Raw genomic sequence first — 19,990 nt, forward strand, 5'->3', positions numbered from 1 at the left:
TCATTTGTGGGATAAAATTTACGAGTGGTAAAGAAACTTTAAAAGAAAAAAGCATGGTTTTGTGTAAAATTTAAAACCCACAATGTGGGCTTAGGTACCACGATGTGGGGAAGAAAGGAATCCCTGATTTTTCATTTGGTTTAAAACTCACGACATGAGGTTTAAAGCTCACGATGTGAGCATAAAGGGGGGGGGGGGGGGGGGCTAGTTTTATAGGAAGCCACAAACCTTTTGACTTTCATTATCTTAAAGACCACTCACGAAAGAATATCGACCAAGGGTTCCCAATTCAATTTTCCGAAATTTAATTCAATTTCTCGTGTTTTCGTGTTCCAACTTTGATCAAGGTATGGTTTCCATGATCTGAACTTGTTAAATTTACTGATTTTGAACATTTACGAGTTAGGGTTCATCCTTTGATTGCATATGTCGAAATTAGTTTGATTTACTAAGAAATTGTTACTATATGTGTGTTAAATGGACTTAGACATACTGCCTAAGAAAACCCTATAAGTTATTTTGGTTCAATTTGATAATAATACTGCTGGATTGAACTAATATTGATGCCGAACCAATCTCACGACGTGAGCTTTAAAGCTCATGACGTGAGAATTGGGTAACCCAACTTCTGTTTTTCTGTAAAGTATGCTATGTTTTCATTTGGGTTTGGTTTGCACTTTATTTTGTAGGTACTATGGCTCCAAAAACATCTTCTCAACAACATCAAGGGGATGTCTCAAGACTACACCCATTTTATGAATTTCAGGATGATCTCCCATGTGAAATCTTAAATAACTACACAAAAAAATTAGGATGACTCTACAACCTAGAATTTTCCGTTTCACCAACTATTGACTTGGACAAACTTAATGAAATTGGGATTTTAGGAAGATTAAACACGTACCTCACAAAAATGTTTGTTGAAAATGGAGCTTCTTTTACATGTATCGAATGAAAAATTTTATTCTCGATCAAGGAACTAGTTTTCAAGGAGTTGTTCATTGAGTTTTTCATATTAATTTATGTTGAAGCAAACACAGTTGATCCTCACTTCGCTACAACTTTAGTTTTTCGTCTTGGTAGCCAATTTATAGAATGTAGTTTGGCCGAGTTCATGCGGAGAATGGGCCTATATGAGCAACATGAAGAAATGTATCCTATTTTTGATACATTATTTAAGGCGGATGCACATGACTATTCTTACAGGATAAATGGGTATGGTTTTTGGACAATAATTGCTAATGGACGATTTCATTCGGTGGTATCTCAAAAGAGCCAAATCCGGTCTCCCATCCATCGTCTCATCCACCACCTCATGACATTTTCAATCAACCATACAAAACATGGAGACAAAGTGATGAGTTTGAATTTAATTTTTATGTGGAGCATCATAACACTGGGAGTCTGTTGCAATATCCCTTATTTTCTTGCGCAATATTTGGCGATTAAAGTAGTCACATCTAGAACCGGGAGCCCAATAGCGGGTGGGCACTTTATCACCCGCTTGGCAAAATCGGATAGTGTATTCATTTTGAGAGTGATCTGTACTCTAACATGCATCAAGGGTAACGATTTTACACTGAGTTTTTTTGGAACCAATGAATATTGGATTAAATATGGGAACATAGTGGAATATACCGGCCGATGATGAAGTGGTACCAGTAGAGCAACCAGAAAAGCAATCGAGATCAGGAGGGCATATGAATGTAAGAGGGATAGGAGAACGGGGTCAGCCACAACAACAATTTCAAGATGTACCCGTTGGAGGTGTACCCACCGACCCTTTCTAAAATCGGGTCGGGTACTATTTGGAAAAACTACGAGGGGTGATACACTATCAAAAGCAGGCTATTGATGGCATCTATACGCATTTTCAGATTAAGCACCAAGCCACCAACCCAACATGCCAACATGTGATCCCTACATTCCGACTTGGGAGGAGATATGGGCCTCACGCGACTTTGGGACCGGGTCGAGTGGAGCGCATGGAGACGGAGATGATGATAAATGATGAATATTTATCCTTTTTATTTTACTTTTATTCTTAGTTAATTTTTGGTGTGTTTTAATGTGTGTTTTATTTTTATTTGGATTATTTAAATTGATGTAACCGAATGTTAGATGTTTGTTTTCTTTTTTAAACCTAGGAGTTTGTTTTGTTTGCAGAATTTATGATATATATCAAGAAAAAAAAAAGAGAGTCGAGAGAGTTAGAGTTTTAAAACCGAAGACCACACTTTTTAATAAGTATGGGGTGACAATCGTGTGCGAAAAGAGAAAAAAAAAAGAGAGAGAGTTACAAAAAAAATTTGGGTCTTAAAATAAGTCTTAGTGACTTAAGTCGGTAATAGAGTTTGCACAACATGAAGAATTTTAAAAAAAAAATACATTCGGTCAAGTACCAATTATCACGATGTGAGCCTTCTACTTCACGTCGTGAGTTTGAATTTCATCACAGTTCAGAAGTGACATGTTCCTGACTCACGTCGTGACTCTATATACTCCCGACGTGAGGTATAAAAAAAATATGTTTATGCACTTTCTTTCTACCATAAAACATGGCTTATGCTTCCCACGTTATGATGCATTACTTTGAAGATTTTATGCAACACACTTTTTGAAGTTGCAAGTATTTGGTTCAAATTTTATTCAGGTTATTCATGAAGTACCAACAAAAGTCTAGTTCTAGTACAAATTCAAGATGTTCGAGCTTTCCTACCACAAGCAGAATTCGATCTCGCCACTACTACCCCATGAGAGTTTGTTCATTTTTCTCCCTTTTATTGTTTTTTATTGTATTCATTATTCTAAGCATACAATGAGGGCATTGTATGAAATAAGTGTGAGGAATGGGGTCAAAAAAGGATATTCAACATATAATTAATTAGGAAATGCTAGAAAATTTAAAAAAATTATAGGCTTGCAATAATAGTCTACTAAATCTAGTCATTTTATGGGCTAATTTTCTAGTATTATGTGGCACGGTTCGATGAGAACCTTAAGATTTAGTTGAGCAAATATGTTATAGTATATTTGTGGTTTCCTAGTCTTAGTGAAATTGTGGGACAACACAAACCTGCTTAGTTTGAGTGACATAATATGTTTAACATCGTATACCAGAAATGCATCCAGGAGAGCATATGTAGTCATTTCACTTTAGACTAATACCTTTAACCAATAAGGGTTGAAGTTAAGTTCATTTGCTTAAGCATATGTTTTTCTTTTTAATATTTTTAGGTTGAGTGAAAAAAGTGAGAAAAAAAGTGAAAAAAAAAGTTGAAAAAGTTTAAGTGAATAAGTATCTACAAAGCTATGAAGATCAAGAAATATTATGAAGAAAAGTTCTAAACAATGTTCCAAATTATTGAAGACTCAAAGTTGAAGAAAATTCAAGAATAAGGCAAAATTGCCAAGTAATTATTATTGTAATTTTTCTTTCTTGGTTATTTTACCATATGTATGATCGAGAGCTTAACCAAAAATAGTTTGAGGTTAAGAAATTTTTATGGGAATGAAGAAGGGATGCATAAAATGAATGTTGTTCAAAAATAAATGGGAAACATCTATGAGGATCGTAAGTATATAGGGTTGGGAGGTAATTAAGATTTAGATATAAATACATGCATTGCAGTAAGACGTACTTAGTGGGTTCAATACAGATTTTCTTGTGTGATATTGGTGTGCATGGTTCTATGTTATGTATTACAAGATAAGTTTTTCTTGAGGGTAAGCAAAAGACAACTGTGGGGTATTTTGATATTGCTATATTTATACATATTTTTAGGCATTATTTTAATACATTTTAAGCTATATATGGTTAAATACAAAGATATTTGGTACTTATTGAGTTAAATTATATTTTGCAACCGAAAAAGACATTCTTGAAGGAAAATGACCAAAAACGAAAAATATTGGAATCTGGAAGGACTGGAGCTGAAGCTGGGAGCTTAACAAAGCTTAAATGGAAGAAAAACTATGATAATACAAATCCAACGGTGTGGCTTCAGAATACCGTGGCGTGGTGAGAAAAAAATCTCGATATGCACAATAATGGAGCTCACGACGTGAGCATTATAATTTTACGTTGTGAGGAGGATTCTTCTAGAAGATTATTACGTGGAATGCAATTTCCTTACCAGACACGAATTGTACTGATCTCACGATGTGACAAATTAATTCTCACGATGTGAGATACGTTTTATGGAAACTATAAATACTCCTTCATACATTCGACTAGAGGACGTTGGATCTGATATTCAGGAACCATTATTCGAAGTTAGAAGCCATAGAAGAGCGAAAAACAACCCTTTGGAAGAGAAGTAGATTGAAGATAAAGATTTTGAAGGTTACACATCACATTTGGTTTGCATTGATTTAATCATTTCTAATTTCTTATGTTTTTGTGTGCTTATTTTATGCCCTGAGTAACTAATCATTAGGATTTCATTTAGTGTTGATGAACCTTAATACTATGAATTAGTTTCTTGCTTTTATATGGATTTAATGAAGTTGGTTAATGCTTGTGTTTGATAATCATTACCTAGCACTTTAAAGTTTACATCTTTGTTGCCTTGATTCAAGTTAAGTGTAATTTAAGGACCAATTGAATTGCATGAACTTGTTTACCTAATAGTTTATGATCGTTAAATTGCTAGAGCTAGGATTAATCACATCTTGGAATAAATAATAAAGGTAACAACTTTAGTTGTGTTAGAGAACATAATTTAATCATAATTGCGTTTGGTAATTTATCTTGATTATAGATAATTATCTTAGACATATCTTACATAGCTCAATTATGTGTTTGCTTGTGTATGATCATTACATAGTAGTTCATGAATTGGTGAAATGTTAGAAGATCAGATCAAGACTGCTAATTACATTAATACTAGTAACCAACTGAATAAATCCATGTTTAGAAATTAACGATAGGAAAAAGGGGGATTTGAAGCTAAATTGAAGTGTCTTCTTAATCTTGATTACAATCGCTTTTAGTTGAGTGTTTACTTAGTTTTAAGCTTATTTGAACTTGCAAAATCAGATAAAAACCTCAGTTTAATTATTGTTTTTATATTAATTTTTAGTAATTATTTTATTAACTAAATTCGTTCCCTATGTTCGATACATAACTTACTTTACTATACTAAAAACCGACTAGGTATACCGTCTATAGGTGCATTAGTAGATAAGTAGTTATGTTTATAAATTTAAATCAAGGTAGTATATAAATTGCACATCAGAGACCAAGGTTTCGAGTTTAGAGAATGGAGACCGAAGAGAATGACTTAAACGATGAGTTAGAGCCTTTAAATATGGAACATACTCTAAATTCTTGGGCATGGGCCGCAACAACCACTACATCGTGGTTACCCTCTTGCCACGTCATGGTGCCCATCCAGACACGATCCTCATTTAAATGACGTAGCCATGCCATGGTGAATCTTTCACCATGCCGTGGCGTAAGGTTTTTCCCAAAACCTTATCTTTGAAATCTTCAAGTCTTCGTCCGATCAATTTAGGAAAACGGATGTTACAAAACTGCTTCGAAATAAACACATCTTCGAAAATCAATACTTCCAAAACAATAGACTTAATTTGTAGAACATTCGAAATGGATAATATATTTTCTAAAATATTTTTTTCGAAGACCTTATCATATCGTGATATATTTGAAAAGATGGTTATTACGTGAGAAACGTTTTTCTTGTCGTTAAAATCAATATCTCTTATTTAAAGCTTTATTCAATGACATTTATTACAATAAATATTAATTTATAATATATATTATATCGTTAATAATATGAAAATCAAATATCCTTTTACTTTTTCTACGTATCTATCTTAGGACATTCACATTACATTAAATTTCATAAAGTTCCGAGGACTGCCACATCATTTCTCTACATTTCATACAACTCCATGAAATTTCTTCTATAATTCATTAAACTTTACAAAGTTTAATAGGACTTTAAAAAATAGTATTTATTTAAGAAGCATAAAACTTTCATTTTTTCCATTGAAAAGTTCAATGTTCATTGAACTTCAAATCCATTGAATGTCAAGGTGACTTCTCATAATGGTAGACTTTCATCTATTATATGACAACTTGACTTGTTACCTAATTCTAACTATCTTATTGAACTCACTAATGTGGATGCTTTTACTAGTCACTAGATCAACAAAAATGTCAAAATCAATAGAGGGGATTAAAAAAAAAAGAGAATTAATGGATTGCAGACTTTTTTTCGATCTACGAAATTTCAGTATGAAATCCAGAATATTGGTCTGGAATTCCGAAATCTCAGTCTAAAATATATTTATTTTGTTAGAAAAAAACTAATTTTTCTCTATCCGAAATGCCCATTCCAGGCTAGGTGATTATTTTTGCCAAAACCAAAACTTTTTGGTAATTCTCTCCAAATAGTTAGATTGCTTAATTTTCCTATTTTGTCTAAACTAAGATGTTGTTTGTTTTTTCAAAGCGAAAATGTCTAAGGTGTCGTTTGTTTTTTCGAAGCAAAAATTATAAAGTCCGCGGACCACCTCTGTAACCCTCTACAGTAGAAGAAGTAGACAAAACGGCTGCAGACTATAATAAGAAGCGTGTTTGTGTTTTTTAACATCTGCATGCTGCTGCAGATATTAAAAAATTAAAACAAACTAATTTTATAATCTGAAAATAGTTTTTTAATACTAAAAATTTAATAATGTATGACATTTCGGCAAAAAATTATGATATTTCAGCAAAAAATAATTATATTTTAACAAAAACTAAAGATATTTTTAGCATAAAATAATGATATTTCAGCAAAAAATAATGATATTTTAATAAAAACTAAAGATATTTTTAGCATAAAATAATGATATTTCATCAACAAATTATAATTATTTAATATAAAAAAATAATTTCAACAAGAATAAACAAAAAAACGAAAAAAAAAATGTGAAATAAGATTTCAACAATATATACTCAATATTTTAGCAAGAAAAAAAAAGAGGTTGGAAGCGGTAGGAAGAGATAAAAACAAGTGCTGCGCCAAGAAGAATACGTGCAGAGGTTTTTTAATCCGAAGACTTCTGAAAAAACAAATAGTTGCGAGATGAAAAGTGATGTGCATGTGCTGCGCCGCACAGCAATAAAAGGTCTGAAAAAGTTTTTTTTTTCCAAAAAACAAACAACACCTAAGTCTGCGGACCACCTCTACTACCATATGTAGCAGAAGAGGGGACCAAATGGTAGCATCATGTTATAAAAAATCAGTTGTTTTAACCCCTACAGACTGCTGCAATAAGTTAAATTAAGGTGTGAAGATGTTTGAAGCAGATGATCCAGTGCTGTGCCACACAACACACACGCAACAGTTTTTAAGTCAGAAGTCTTTTATAAAACAAACAGCTGCATAGGACCAAGTGCTCCGCGGTACAACTAAGTGGTCAGAAGTGGTTCTTTAGTAAAAACAAACAACACCTAGGTGAATTGAATTTGAACCATACAAACCATTTTAAATTGTTTATTGTTAAATGATGATTTTTTTTTTTTTTAAATTTATGTTATTTATGATTAACTGAATAGTTAAATAATTGATAAATATATATATATATATATATATATATATATATATATATATATATATATATATATATATATATATATATATATATATATATTATATTTTAAGTTACTTATGGTATGATCTTATGATGTAAGTTCGATTAAAAAAAAAAAGTAAAATCCTATATCTTGGAATGCAAACCGGTTTGAAACCGAAAAAACTTAAAAAGTGAATGGTTCGATTTAGTTCTTAGAGAGAAATATATTATCTAAGAAGGTGTTCGGTAGTGGCCCGAACCGGACCGGAACCAAAAGAACAAAAAACCGAAAATGATGAATTAGGAGAACTAGACCGAATACAACTAATCGATTCCAATCGGTTCCGGTTCCGATTACGATTCCGACTCCAATTTGATTATATTTTCCGTTCGGTTTTGCTCGTTCCAATACCTTACACTATCTTAGACAATCTTTGTATAATATCATTGAGTTTACATCAATAAATGGCACTATTTTGTTTTCGCAATATAGACTATTTTACCAAACATGAGCCTTTAACTCAAAATTCATTTATTACATATGGTTAGAATAATGATTTTCTTTTTTATCATTAATACTCTTTCATTTAACACCTTGAACAAATTTAACAATTAACATTTTATAATCTATATTATATTTATTACATTGTATTCATACTTATATTCAAATATTATATCTCAATAAATTTTAACAAACCGAATTTAATGAATACATACTAAAATTCAATCATCTATTTTGTTTCTTTGTGTTTAAACCTCATTTACTACTATAAAGTAAGGATTTACTTTCCCATAAATAAAACCTACTCCAACCCCAACCCAAACCACAAGCACCCAAACCACAATGGACCTACCCCCACAACCACCGCCGACCACCGCAACCGTCAGAGCCCGTGGTTCTGAAAGCGAGAGACCTACTTGGCTCCAATCTAATAGAACGGGAAACCAACCGGCACCACCCTTAAGCAACGGTGTACTCAATCGCCACCAACCCCCGCCACCACTCCCGATATGTTACGGAAAATGCCTCAAGAATTACGCTGCCAGCAATGGTGGCCAGATTCTGGACGGATGTGGAGAGTTCATGCTCTCACCCAACACCACATCCCTAGAATGCGCTGCATGCGGCTGCCACCGCAGCTTCCACCGCATCGAAGCCGATCCTTTACACCAACCCATGCCTCCAGTCATCGAGTGCCAATGCAACCACCAACACCAACACCAACAACACCATCACCGCCTGCCAACACCACCATCTTCCCGTCTCGCGACCATAACAAAGAGCAGCAGCACTCAGGAAACCCAATCTCCCTCACCAATTTCATCATCCTACTACCCAGCACCACCACATATGTTCCTAACCCTTAATCCAGGCTTACCACCAGCAGAACCAGCCAACATCAACCGCCCGTCGATACTCACCCATGCTGTGGCTAGCGGGTCAAACCCAAAGGGAAAAAAACGATTCAGGACAAAATTTTCAGAATATCAGAAGGAAAAGATGCAGGAATTTGCGGAAAGAATCGGATGGAAGATGCTGAAGACAGAAGAAGAGATGATCGTCGGATTTTGCAAGCACATTGGGATTACTAAAAGCGTTTTCAAGGTTTGGATGCACAACCACAAAAACATTAATGGCAACCCAGGAAACAGAAGAAACAACGACCAGAACCACCGCGACCACATTGGCACTGCTATCGGCGCTAATGGATCGTCTTCCTCCTCTTAATCAAACATAATCATGTTGATTATAGATGGTAAATTATAAATAAGTCTAATAATATAGATAAGATAATCGAGAGTGAAAGTGAGATAGAGAAGAGACTTTGAGGCTTCTTATGTTTTAAATATGATAACTATGAATTATGATGCATTTACTTAAAGTTAATATAAACAAATCCTAAAAAAGAAGCATTTTCTTGATGACCAAAATAAACAAATAACCAAAAATTCCAAGTAATGAACCCGTTTTTCTTTAAGAAAAAATATTTTTAGATTTTCATTTATAAGAATCTTTGCTATAAATTTATAACTAAATAAGAAATATAATTATAAGAATGAATCAAATAAAGTTTGTGAAGATCGTTATATATAATCGCTTTATGATTGGATCTCGATCGGAAGATCATATTAACATATATGTCATGTTTTTTTTTTTTTTATTACTATTTTTTTTTTTAAAATTTAAGGTGAATGGATTACGATGTGATTCTGTATGAGCCGTGATCTTCAATGCTTGATTTTAAGTTGAATGAAAATATTTTTAAGGCACGATTACAAGCCGAAAGATATAACAATTTTTTTTCGCATTATATTTTTGAACAATAACAAAAATTTTAAGGTTTAAAGAGTAAGGTCCCGTTTGATAGATATTTTTCTGGATCCATACAGATCTTTCTGGCTGAAGGTACCGGAAATATTGTTTGATTTACACAAAAATGAGGTTTTTTCCAGTAAGATATTTTTTTTCCAAGAAAACCCCAAAACCATTTCTGGTTGAATGAGCTGGAAAGACAACTATATCTAAAACATCGTCTCTTTCTTTCTTAGATTATTAATTTCTATTAAATAATTTTTTAATTTCATTTTTATTGTATTACTACTTCTTTAATGGATTATTATATATTAATAAATATTATTTTTAATATATAATATCTATGCATTAAATATTATTTAATTAACTTATTAATTTCTTTTGAATATTTTTTAAATTTCTTTTTTATTGATTAAATCTTTATTATTGGATTCTCATATATTAAAAACTATTATTTATAATATATAATATTTATATATTGTGACATCCCCTAATTTCTCGCCCAGAAAAGATCGATTTAATTTATGCTTTTTAAAATAAAATCAGAGAAATCCTTTTAAAAGATGTTGCGGAATTAGTCCCCAAAACAAAACATGATAAAAGTTTAGCAAAACCTTTCTTTAAGAAATGTATAGTTTCATTTCATATCAAAACCTCGGGATGTCATGTTCCGATACAGATCAAAAGCATAAACAAGACGTTATAAGCCTTTCAACAATTAGTTACAACTACTGACCTATAATCCAAAAATCTCTCGTCGTCCTCCGACTATGCTCGGGGTCCACTACCTGTAACATAAAAAACTGAGGGGGTCAGGCTTGGGAGCCTGGTGAGCATATAGGGTTTTCAACCCACAATAATAATAAACTTATTAAGTTAATCAATCAACAATAACCCTGATTACCTATTTCCGTTATCCTTACTTTACGTCCCTAAACACTTATCACAAGGGACCTAGCCTAAAGAATATCATCGGGATGGACACTACTGCTAAGGGGTTTCCTCAGCCATACATGTCCTAAAGGCAACCATGAGGGGGATGGAGTACATCGAATGAACACTCTTAGTTCATTACACTTACAAGTTGCGGGTCTGCCAGTGTTCCACTAGACTGCCTAGAAAGTCCGTGGTCGTCATCTAAACTCCGCTAGATGACTGGATCTCAAATCACATCGAGGCCTCTCATTACTTTTATTTTATCACACATCACTATCTACCCATGTTTTACCCAACATATTTGTAGATAAAAATGCATATACAGTTTAAAACTTGTATAAAACATCAATTGAACAATTGTCTCAAATAAACATAATATATATATATATACACACACACACACACACACATAGCACGTATTTATATAAAATACTTCATATCTATGTGTAAGATGAAAGTGACTATACACTCACATGATTTGATGATAATCGGGTAGCAATTCGTTACGTAAAATGATCGTTTCTAATAAAACCGAGAGTTTTATTGAGAAACCGGGCTTTGCGAAGGTCGGGCTTCGAAACCGAAAAGATAAATTTTCTTGGCTTCTCGGGCACTTCGTGGAGTATTTCGGGCTTTGGAATAAGTATCGAGGCTTCGGGGGATGTGAAAATAGCCAAAATAGTGAAAAGGGGCCAAAATTGCCAATTTCTAAATTCTAGCCGGGAGGGTTCGCACCTCATATTTATAGGCTACGAGCTGCTGATCAGACGGCTGAGAAGCCTCCAGGTGGTGAAGATCCGAGGCTCGCAGGGGAGGGCTTGCACATGGCTCGCACCTGCGAAGGCTTGCTGTCCTCTTCTTACTGGGCCGAGGTCTAGGTCCGAAGTAGGGGGGTCGTATCATCATACGAAGGCTTCGGACACGAGGAAGAGGACATGCGTTGGATTCTCACTGGACCACTTCGGATGACTCAGCAGCTTGGATGACTCATCAGAATTTTGGACACGTGGCACATGCGAGGTGAGGACACGTGGCAAAAACGTGACTATGCGATTTTCTCGGTTTTTGTGCAAAAACTTCTAAAATCTATAACTTTCGCACACGTGCTCCGTTTTTGACGTTCTTTATATACACATATAGGTAAAATTATGCTCTACAACTTTCGTTTAGACTTCGTCGGCTAATTTTAACTTTAATGTTTATATTATTATTTTAACAGACTGGGAAAAGAAAATCCGTTAAAATTTCATAATTTCTTTATCCGACGTTCGTTTTCGTCAGACTTTTTACCGTTGTACTACTAATGACGAGACCTTCGATTCTCGTTTAGGTTGTATCGGCTAAAAATCGCTCGATCTAAAATTCGAGTTTTTAGTTGTCTACTGCTAAGCTAAAACTTCGAAAAATCATAACTTCCTCATACAAAGTCAGATTTGGGCGTTCTTTTTATCGAACTTCTCGGTTTAACGAATACTACGAATTTTGTTTAGATCACTAAGGCTAAGAAGTAGTTTATCAAAAACTCACTTTTTACGACATTCAGCACCGTGCTGGTTTTGTCGTGAAACTTCGACAGGTTATAACTTCTTCGTTATAACTCAGATTTTGGTATTCTTTAGATCCCCAAAATCCTTGTTTCGACCAGTACAACTTTATGTAAAGATATCGGGCTTATCTCACACTTTAATTTTGATGCTTATTTTTATTCTTAATTAATTAAACCCTAATAATTAATCCTAAAACACATAATTCACATAATATTCACATAATTCCTTTTCAATTCTTTAAAATGAGTTACAAAGGTTAACCTAGACTATCACCTCAATATAAAAGCCTAGGCTAGAAACACGAGTGTTACAATTCTCTCCCCTTTAGAATGATTCTGCCCCCGGAATCACATATCACCAAACAACTGCGGGTAGCGACTCATCATGTCACTCTCCGTTTCCCAAGTGAGATTTGGCCCATTTGTATGTTTCCAACGCACAAGCACTAAATCGACCATCTTGCGTCTCAGCTTCATAGTCTTACAGTCAACGATTGCCTCAGGTTCATCGATCAACCTCTTGTTTTCATCCAACTCTAACTCAGAAATCGGAATTATATCGGGCACATCTCCCGTGAACTTTCTCAAATAACACACATAAAAGGTGTTATCAATACCTTCCAGTTCTTCCGGTAATTCTAGCTTGTAAGCTTGATTCCCGATCTTCTGAAGAACTTTAAATGGTCCAATAAACCTTGGACTCAACTTTCCTCTTTTACCAAATCTTATAAGTCCCTTCCACGGCGAGACTTTAAGTAAAACTGAATCTCCAACTTCAAAGGTTATCGATTGTATTTTCTTGTTAGCATAACTCTTGTCGATCTTGAGCAAATAACATCCTTTCCCTTATCACTTTCAACTTTTCAGAAGTCTGATAGACTATTTCAGGTCCCATAAACTGCTTTTCCCTAGCTTCCAGCTAACATGATGGCATTCAACACTTTTCTCCATACAAAGCGTGATAAGGTGCCATATTAATGCTTGAGTGGAAACTATTATTATAGGAGAATTCTACTAGAGGTAAGTGTTCATCCAAGTTACCTTGGAATTCTAGGGTACATGCTCTCAGCATATCCTCCAATGTTTGAATTGTTCGCTCACTCTGACCATTGGTTTGCGGATGGTAAGCTGTACTTAAACACAACTTGGTACCCAATTCCTCTTGTAGACTCCTCCAAAACCTTGAGGTAAAACGGCTGTCACGATTGGATACAATCGTTAATGGAATACCGTGAAGCCTCACAATTTCCTTCACGTAAGAATTCGCAAGTTTATCCATAGACCATTTCTCGTTGGCATCTATGAAATGCGCACTCTTAGTGAAGCGATCAATGACCACCCAAATCATGTCGCGACCGTTCCTTGTTCTGGGCAGTTTAGTCACGAAATCATTGGTGATGTCTTCCCATTTACCCATGGGTACGGGTAAAGGTTCTAAACTCCCATATGGTTTCTGATGTTGTGCCTTAAACCTAACACAAGTTACACACTCGGCCACATACTTAGCAACATCGAGCTTCATCGTCGGCCACCAATAATAGGATTTTAGATCCTTATACATTTTTGTACTTCCGGGATGAATCAAGTACATGGTCTTGTGAGCTTATTCCATCAAAAGATCTCTTACTCCGCCCGTCTTAGGTACCCAAATCCTATCTTGGAATACCGTCAACCCTTGGTTGGTTGTACCAAATACTAATGTTTTGCCCAAATGTTCTTCCTTTCGGTCATTTTTCTCTAAAGCTTCCTCTTGAGCTTTCTTTATACTTTCCACAGTAGTCGAGACAGTTTCAATTCTGAATGCCCTTGGCCTTTTCTTTTCAAGGTTTACCTTCCGACTGAGAGCGTCAGAAACAACATTTGCTTTACCAGGGTGGTAAAGTATCTCACAGTCATAGTTCTTGAGTAACTCTATCCAGCGTTGTTGCCTCATGTTCAATTCCTTCTGATTAAAGAGATATTGGAGAATCTTATGATCAGTGAAAAGTTTACACTTTGTGCCATAAAGATAATGCCTCCATATCTTTAGGGTGAATACTACTGCTACCAACTCCAAATCGTGAGTGGGGTAGTTCTTTCAGGCGCCTTCAATTGCCTCAATGCATACGCGGTCACTTTATCCCTTTAGGTCAGAACACAACCTAACCCAAATCCAGATGCATCGCTATAAACTGCGAAGTCATTAACTCCGTCAGGTAATGAAAGAATCGGTGCTTCACACAATATCTTCTTCAACTTCTCAAAGGCTTCCTTATGCTTCTCATTCCAAGCATAAGTAGCTCCTTTGTGGGTCAAAGCTATTAATGGAGTAGCAATTGAAGAAGAGTCTTGGATAAACCTTTGGTAATATCCAGCTAATCCTAAAAAGCTTCAAATCTCTGTAGGGCTTTTTGATTGCTCCCACTTCATCACAGCTTCAATCTTTGCTGGGTCAACCATTATTCCCTCTTGGTTAACCACATAACCTAAAAATTGGACTTCTTGAATCCAAAATTCACATTTGGAGAACTTTGCATACAACTTCTCCTTTTTCAGGACTTCTAGCAGTTCACGCTGATGCATTTCATGCTCCTGCTTGTTTTTTGAATCAATCAAGATGTCGTCTATGAATACTATCACAGATTTATCTAGTAATGGTTTACAAACCCTATTCATCAAATACATGAAAGCTGTTGGGGCATTGATTAGTCCGAACGACATAACCATAAATTCATAGTGTCTATATCTTGTTCTGAACGTAGTCTTTTCGATATCTTGCTCTCTCACCTTTAGTTGATGGTATCCCGACCTAAGATCGATCTTTGAGAAATAGATCGAACCCTATAATTGGTCGAACAGGTCATCTATCATTGGTAACGGGTACTTGTTCTTTATCGTCGCTTTGTTCAGCTCTCTGTAATCGATGCACATTCTCATGATCCTATCTTTCTTCTTTACAAATAACACAGGGGCTCCCCAGAGCGATGAACTAGGTCGAATGAAAACTTTGTCCAATAACTCCTGAAGTTGTGTCATAAGTTCTTTCATTTCTGTTGGTGCTAATCGATACGGTGCTTTTACTATCGGCATAGTTCCTGGTAACAAGTCGATACGAAATTCTACTTGTCGATCAGGGGGCAATTCGGGAAGATCTTCGGGAACGACTTCCGGATAATCACACACCACCAGAATATTCTGCACCTCCTTCTTTTCCATCTTAGCATCAATCACGAACGCTAGATATGATGTACATCCCTTGGCCAAACACTTTCTGGCTTTCATTAGGGAAATGACTCCAGAATTTACTCTGCATTTGTCTCTATACACCATAAACGACTCTTTCCCTGGCGCGTTTACTTTTACTATCTTCTTTCTACACAATATTTCGGCATCATTGGCATTAAGTCAATCCATTCCTAAAACTATGTCGAATCCATTTAACTCGCTAGGCAATAATTCCTCGTGGAACTTATTCCCATCCAAGTCAATGAGGATGTTTTTCATACGATGGCTAACAGATACAAACTTGGCACTAGCAATCTCGACTAATAAAGCATTAACAAGCCTATCTACAGGCAAAGTTAGTTTTCTACCAAATTCATGCGATATAAAGGAGTAATTGGCTCCAGAATCAAATAAAATTTGGGAAGGCAATTCGTTTACGAGAAAGGTACCTGAAGCGACATCTACTTCTTCTTTTGCGGCTTCAAGTGTCATTTGAAAGGCTCTCACCTTAGACTTTGGTGGTAGATTGAGCTTTGCTGCATCCTTCCTCTTTGGACAGTCTTTAAGAACATCCCTACTTCATGGCACTCAAAACATACCCTCTTGTCGGACGGACACATGTTGACATAATGCCCAGCCTTTCCAAATTTGAGGCAAGTCACCTCCTCACTACATTTCCCAGAGTGATTTTTCTTGCACTTCTCAAACCATTTCACTTCACCTCCTCCTCCTCCAAACTTCTTGGACTTAGAAAATTTACTTTTCTTGTTGGAACCTGAAGTTCCTTCAAATTTTCTCTTTTCACCAACTTCTGCCCTCTCCAGACGCTTCTCTCTGATCTAAACCTCAACACTCTTAGCAGCCCAGATGGCAGCTTTCAAAGTGGTTGCTTGCTTAACCATCAGACCAAAGTCTACTGGTAATCCAAAGGCAAACTTGTTGACCTTAGAGAGTTCAGTTGGAACTAGATGAAGAACAAGCTTCATATTTTCCATAAAGCTAGCAGCATATTCAGTAACGCTCATCTTTCCCTTCTTTAAGTTCTGGAACTCATTGTTGATTTCCAGAAGATCCTGCTCAGAGCAGTACTGCAATTTCAGTTGTACCACAAAATCTTCCCAAGACATCTTACTAGCTTCTCCCTTGGGCATCGAATCAGCTAGTAACTTCCACCAGCTCAACACACGGGACTTTAACAGAGGAATTGCAGGTGCGGTCTTTTGTATGTTGCTACACTCACAACTTTCAAATATCGTCTCCATTTCGGAGATCCAGTTCATGACTTCCATCGGTGTCAGACTTCCAGATAGACACGGCGGTTTAGATGCCATGAAATCTTTGTATTTGCATCCGCTTCTATCAACTCCTCCATCCTGGTTGTTTTGTCTAACTATCGGTGGGTTGGCTTGACTAAGATTCCCACTGAGTTCCCTCCTACTGATTGCCCTTCATTCAATACGGGCTGTTCAACAGGCATCATAGTCTCTTCACTATGCTGTTATAGTAATCGCCTTGTCTCCTTCATCTGGCGATCTAACATCATTTGCATCATTGCTTGTACTCCAACCATCGTCATTGGCTTAGGTGCAGCTCCGACAACAGGTACTTGCTCAACTTCTTGAGGTTGAGGCTGTTGATCCCTATTTCCGTTTCCATTTGCAGCTCCACTACAAGTTCTTGCCATTACAATCTATATACCGAATAAGGCGAATTTAGATTTTTAACCTCTTTAGACATTTTAATTCCCTTATCACTCCGAAATGTTTACATGTTAGTTCTAATCTCGTAATCATACGCTTAGAATCCTACACACATAAGGTTTCCAGATCCGGTCGGCAACAGCCCATAGATTCGAACAATAATGGCACACATGGAAAACCCATAGCTTTTAGCACATAAGGGCATTCTAGGCGTCTTTCCTAAAACAAACTAGTGCTCGTGTCTAAAGTATCATAGACACTCATCTCACAATCATCATTTAGCATTCTAAGTTTAAGTTTAGAAATCCTACAATTTCTTAGTTCGCTTAAATTAATGCTCTGATACCAACTGTAACATCCCCTAATTTCTCGGCCAGAAAAGACCGATTTAATTTATGCTTTTTAAAATAAAATCAGAGAAATCCTATTAAAAGATGTTGCGGAATAAGTTCCCAAAACAAAACATGATAAAAGTTTAGCAAAACCTTTCTTTAATAAATGTATAGTTTCATTTCTTATCAAAACCTAGGGATGTCATGTTCCGATACAGATCAAAAGCATAAACAAGACGTTATGAGCCTTTCAACAGTTAGTTACAACTACTGGCCTATAGTCCAAAAATCTCTCATCGTCCTCTGATTATGCTCGGGGTCCACTACCTGTAACATAAAAAGTTGAGTGGGTCAGGATTGGGAGCTTGTTGAGCATATAGGGTTTTCAACCCACAATAATAATAAAATTATTAAGTTCATCAATCAACAATAACCCTGATTACCTGATTCTATTATCCTCACTTTACGTCCCTAAAAACTTATCACAAGGGACATAGTCTAAAGAATATCATCGGGATGGACACTACTGCTAAGGGGTTTCCTCAGCCATACATGTCCTAAAGGCAACCATGAAAGTGATGGAGTACAACGAATGAACACTCTTAGTTCATTACACTTACAAGTTGCGGGCCTGCCAGTGTTCCACCAGACTGTCTAGAAAGTCCTTGGTCATCATCCAAACTCCGCTAGATGATTGGATCTCAAATCACATCGAGGCCTCTCATTACTTTTATTTTATCACACATCACTATCTACCCATGTTTTATCCAACATAGTTGTAGATAAAAATACATATATAGTTTAAAACTTGTATAAAACATCAATTCAACAATTGTCTCAAATAAACAATCAATATATATATATATATATATATATATATATATATATATATATATATATATATACACATACACACACACACATAGCACATATTTATATAAAATACTCCATAACTATGTGTAAGATGAAAGTAACTATACACTCACATGATTTGATGATAATCAGGCAGCAATTCGTTGCTTAAAACGATCGTTTCTAATAAAACCGGAAGATTTATTGAGAAACCCGGCTCTGCGAAGGTCGGGCTTTAAAACCGAAAAGATAAATTTTCTGGGCTTCTCGGGCACTTCGTAGAGTATTTCGGGCTTTGGAATAAGTATCGAGGCTTCGAGGGATGTGACAAAATCCAAAATAGTAAAAAAAAAAAAAAAAAAAAAAAAAAAAAAAAAAAAAAAGAGGCCAAAATTGCCAGTTTTGAAATTCTAGCCGGGAGGGTTTGCACCCTCCTATTTATAGCCTGCAAGCTGCTGATCGGACGGCTGAGAAGCCTCCAGGTAGTGAAGATCCGAGGCTCGCGGGGGAGGGCTCGCACTTGCAAAGGTTTGTTGTCCTCTTTTTACTGGGTCGAGGTCTAGGTCCGAAGTAGGGGGGTTCGTGGCATCATGCGAAGGCTTCGGACACGAGGAAGAGGACACGCATCGGATTCTCACTGGACCGCTTCGGATGACTCAGCAGCTCGGATGACACATCAGAATTTCGGTCACGTGGCACATGCGAGGTGAGGACACGTGGCAAAAACGTGACTATGCGATTTTCGCGGTTTTTGTGCAAAAAATTCTAAAATCCATAACTTTCACATACGAGCTCCGTTTTTGACGTTCTTTATATACACGCATAGGTAAAATTATGCTCTACAACTTTCGTTTAGACTTCGTTGGCTAATTTTGACTTTAATTTTTATATTATTATTTTTAACAGACAGAGACAAAAAATCCATTAAAATTTCATAACTTCTTCATCCGATGTCCGTTTTCGTTAGACTTTTTACCGTTGTGCTACTAATGACGAGACCTTCGATTCTCGTTTAGGTTATGTCGGCTAAAAATCGCTCAATCTAAAACTCGAGTTTTTAGCTGTCTACTGCTAAGCTGAAACTTCGAAAAATGATAACTTCCTCATACAAAGTTAGATTTGTCGAACTTCTCAGTTTAACGAATACTACGACTTTCGTTTAGATCACTAAGGCTAAAAAGTAGTTTATCAAAAACTCACTTTTTACGACATTCAGCACCGTATCAGTTTCGTCGTGAAACTTCGACAGCTCATAACTTCTTCGTTATAACTCGGATTTTGGTATTCTTTATATCCCCGAAATCCTTATTTCGACCACTACAACTTTATGAAAGATATCGGGCTTATCTCACACTTTATTTTTGACGCTTATTTTTATTCTTAATTAATTAAACACTAATAATTAATCGTAAAACACATAATTCACATAATATTCACGTAATTAATTTTCATTTCTTCAAAATGAGTTACAAAGGTTAACCTAGACTATCACCTAAATATAAATGTCTAGGCTAGA

The 19,990-nt window shown here is 35.7% G+C and overlaps 1 protein-coding gene and 1 long non-coding RNA gene across 2 annotated transcripts; both read left to right on the plus strand.

Annotated features, from left to right (window-relative positions):
* Window positions 1-222: 222 nt before the first annotated feature.
* LOC145029223 (uncharacterized) lies at window positions 223-2,224 on the plus strand. The gene is made up of 2 exons (XR_013676421.1): window positions 223-347; window positions 690-2,224. It is a non-coding gene; the product is annotated as an uncharacterized LOC145029223 (long non-coding RNA).
* Window positions 2,225-8,434: 6,210 nt separating this feature from the next.
* LOC145030263 (zinc-finger homeodomain protein 11-like) lies at window positions 8,435-9,319 on the plus strand. Its single transcript, XM_078978659.1, has one exon. It carries the CDS (start codon window positions 8,435-8,437, stop codon window positions 9,317-9,319), a length of 885 nt encoding a protein of 294 aa, XP_078834785.1.
* The last annotated feature ends 10,671 nt before the right edge of the window (window positions 9,320-19,990 follow it).

This window comes from Lactuca saligna, chromosome 2 (assembly GCF_052625555.1).
Source record: "Lactuca saligna cultivar CGN05327 chromosome 2, ASM5262555v1, whole genome shotgun sequence".
In the NCBI taxonomy this organism is placed as follows: domain Eukaryota; kingdom Viridiplantae; phylum Streptophyta; class Magnoliopsida; order Asterales; family Asteraceae; genus Lactuca; species Lactuca saligna.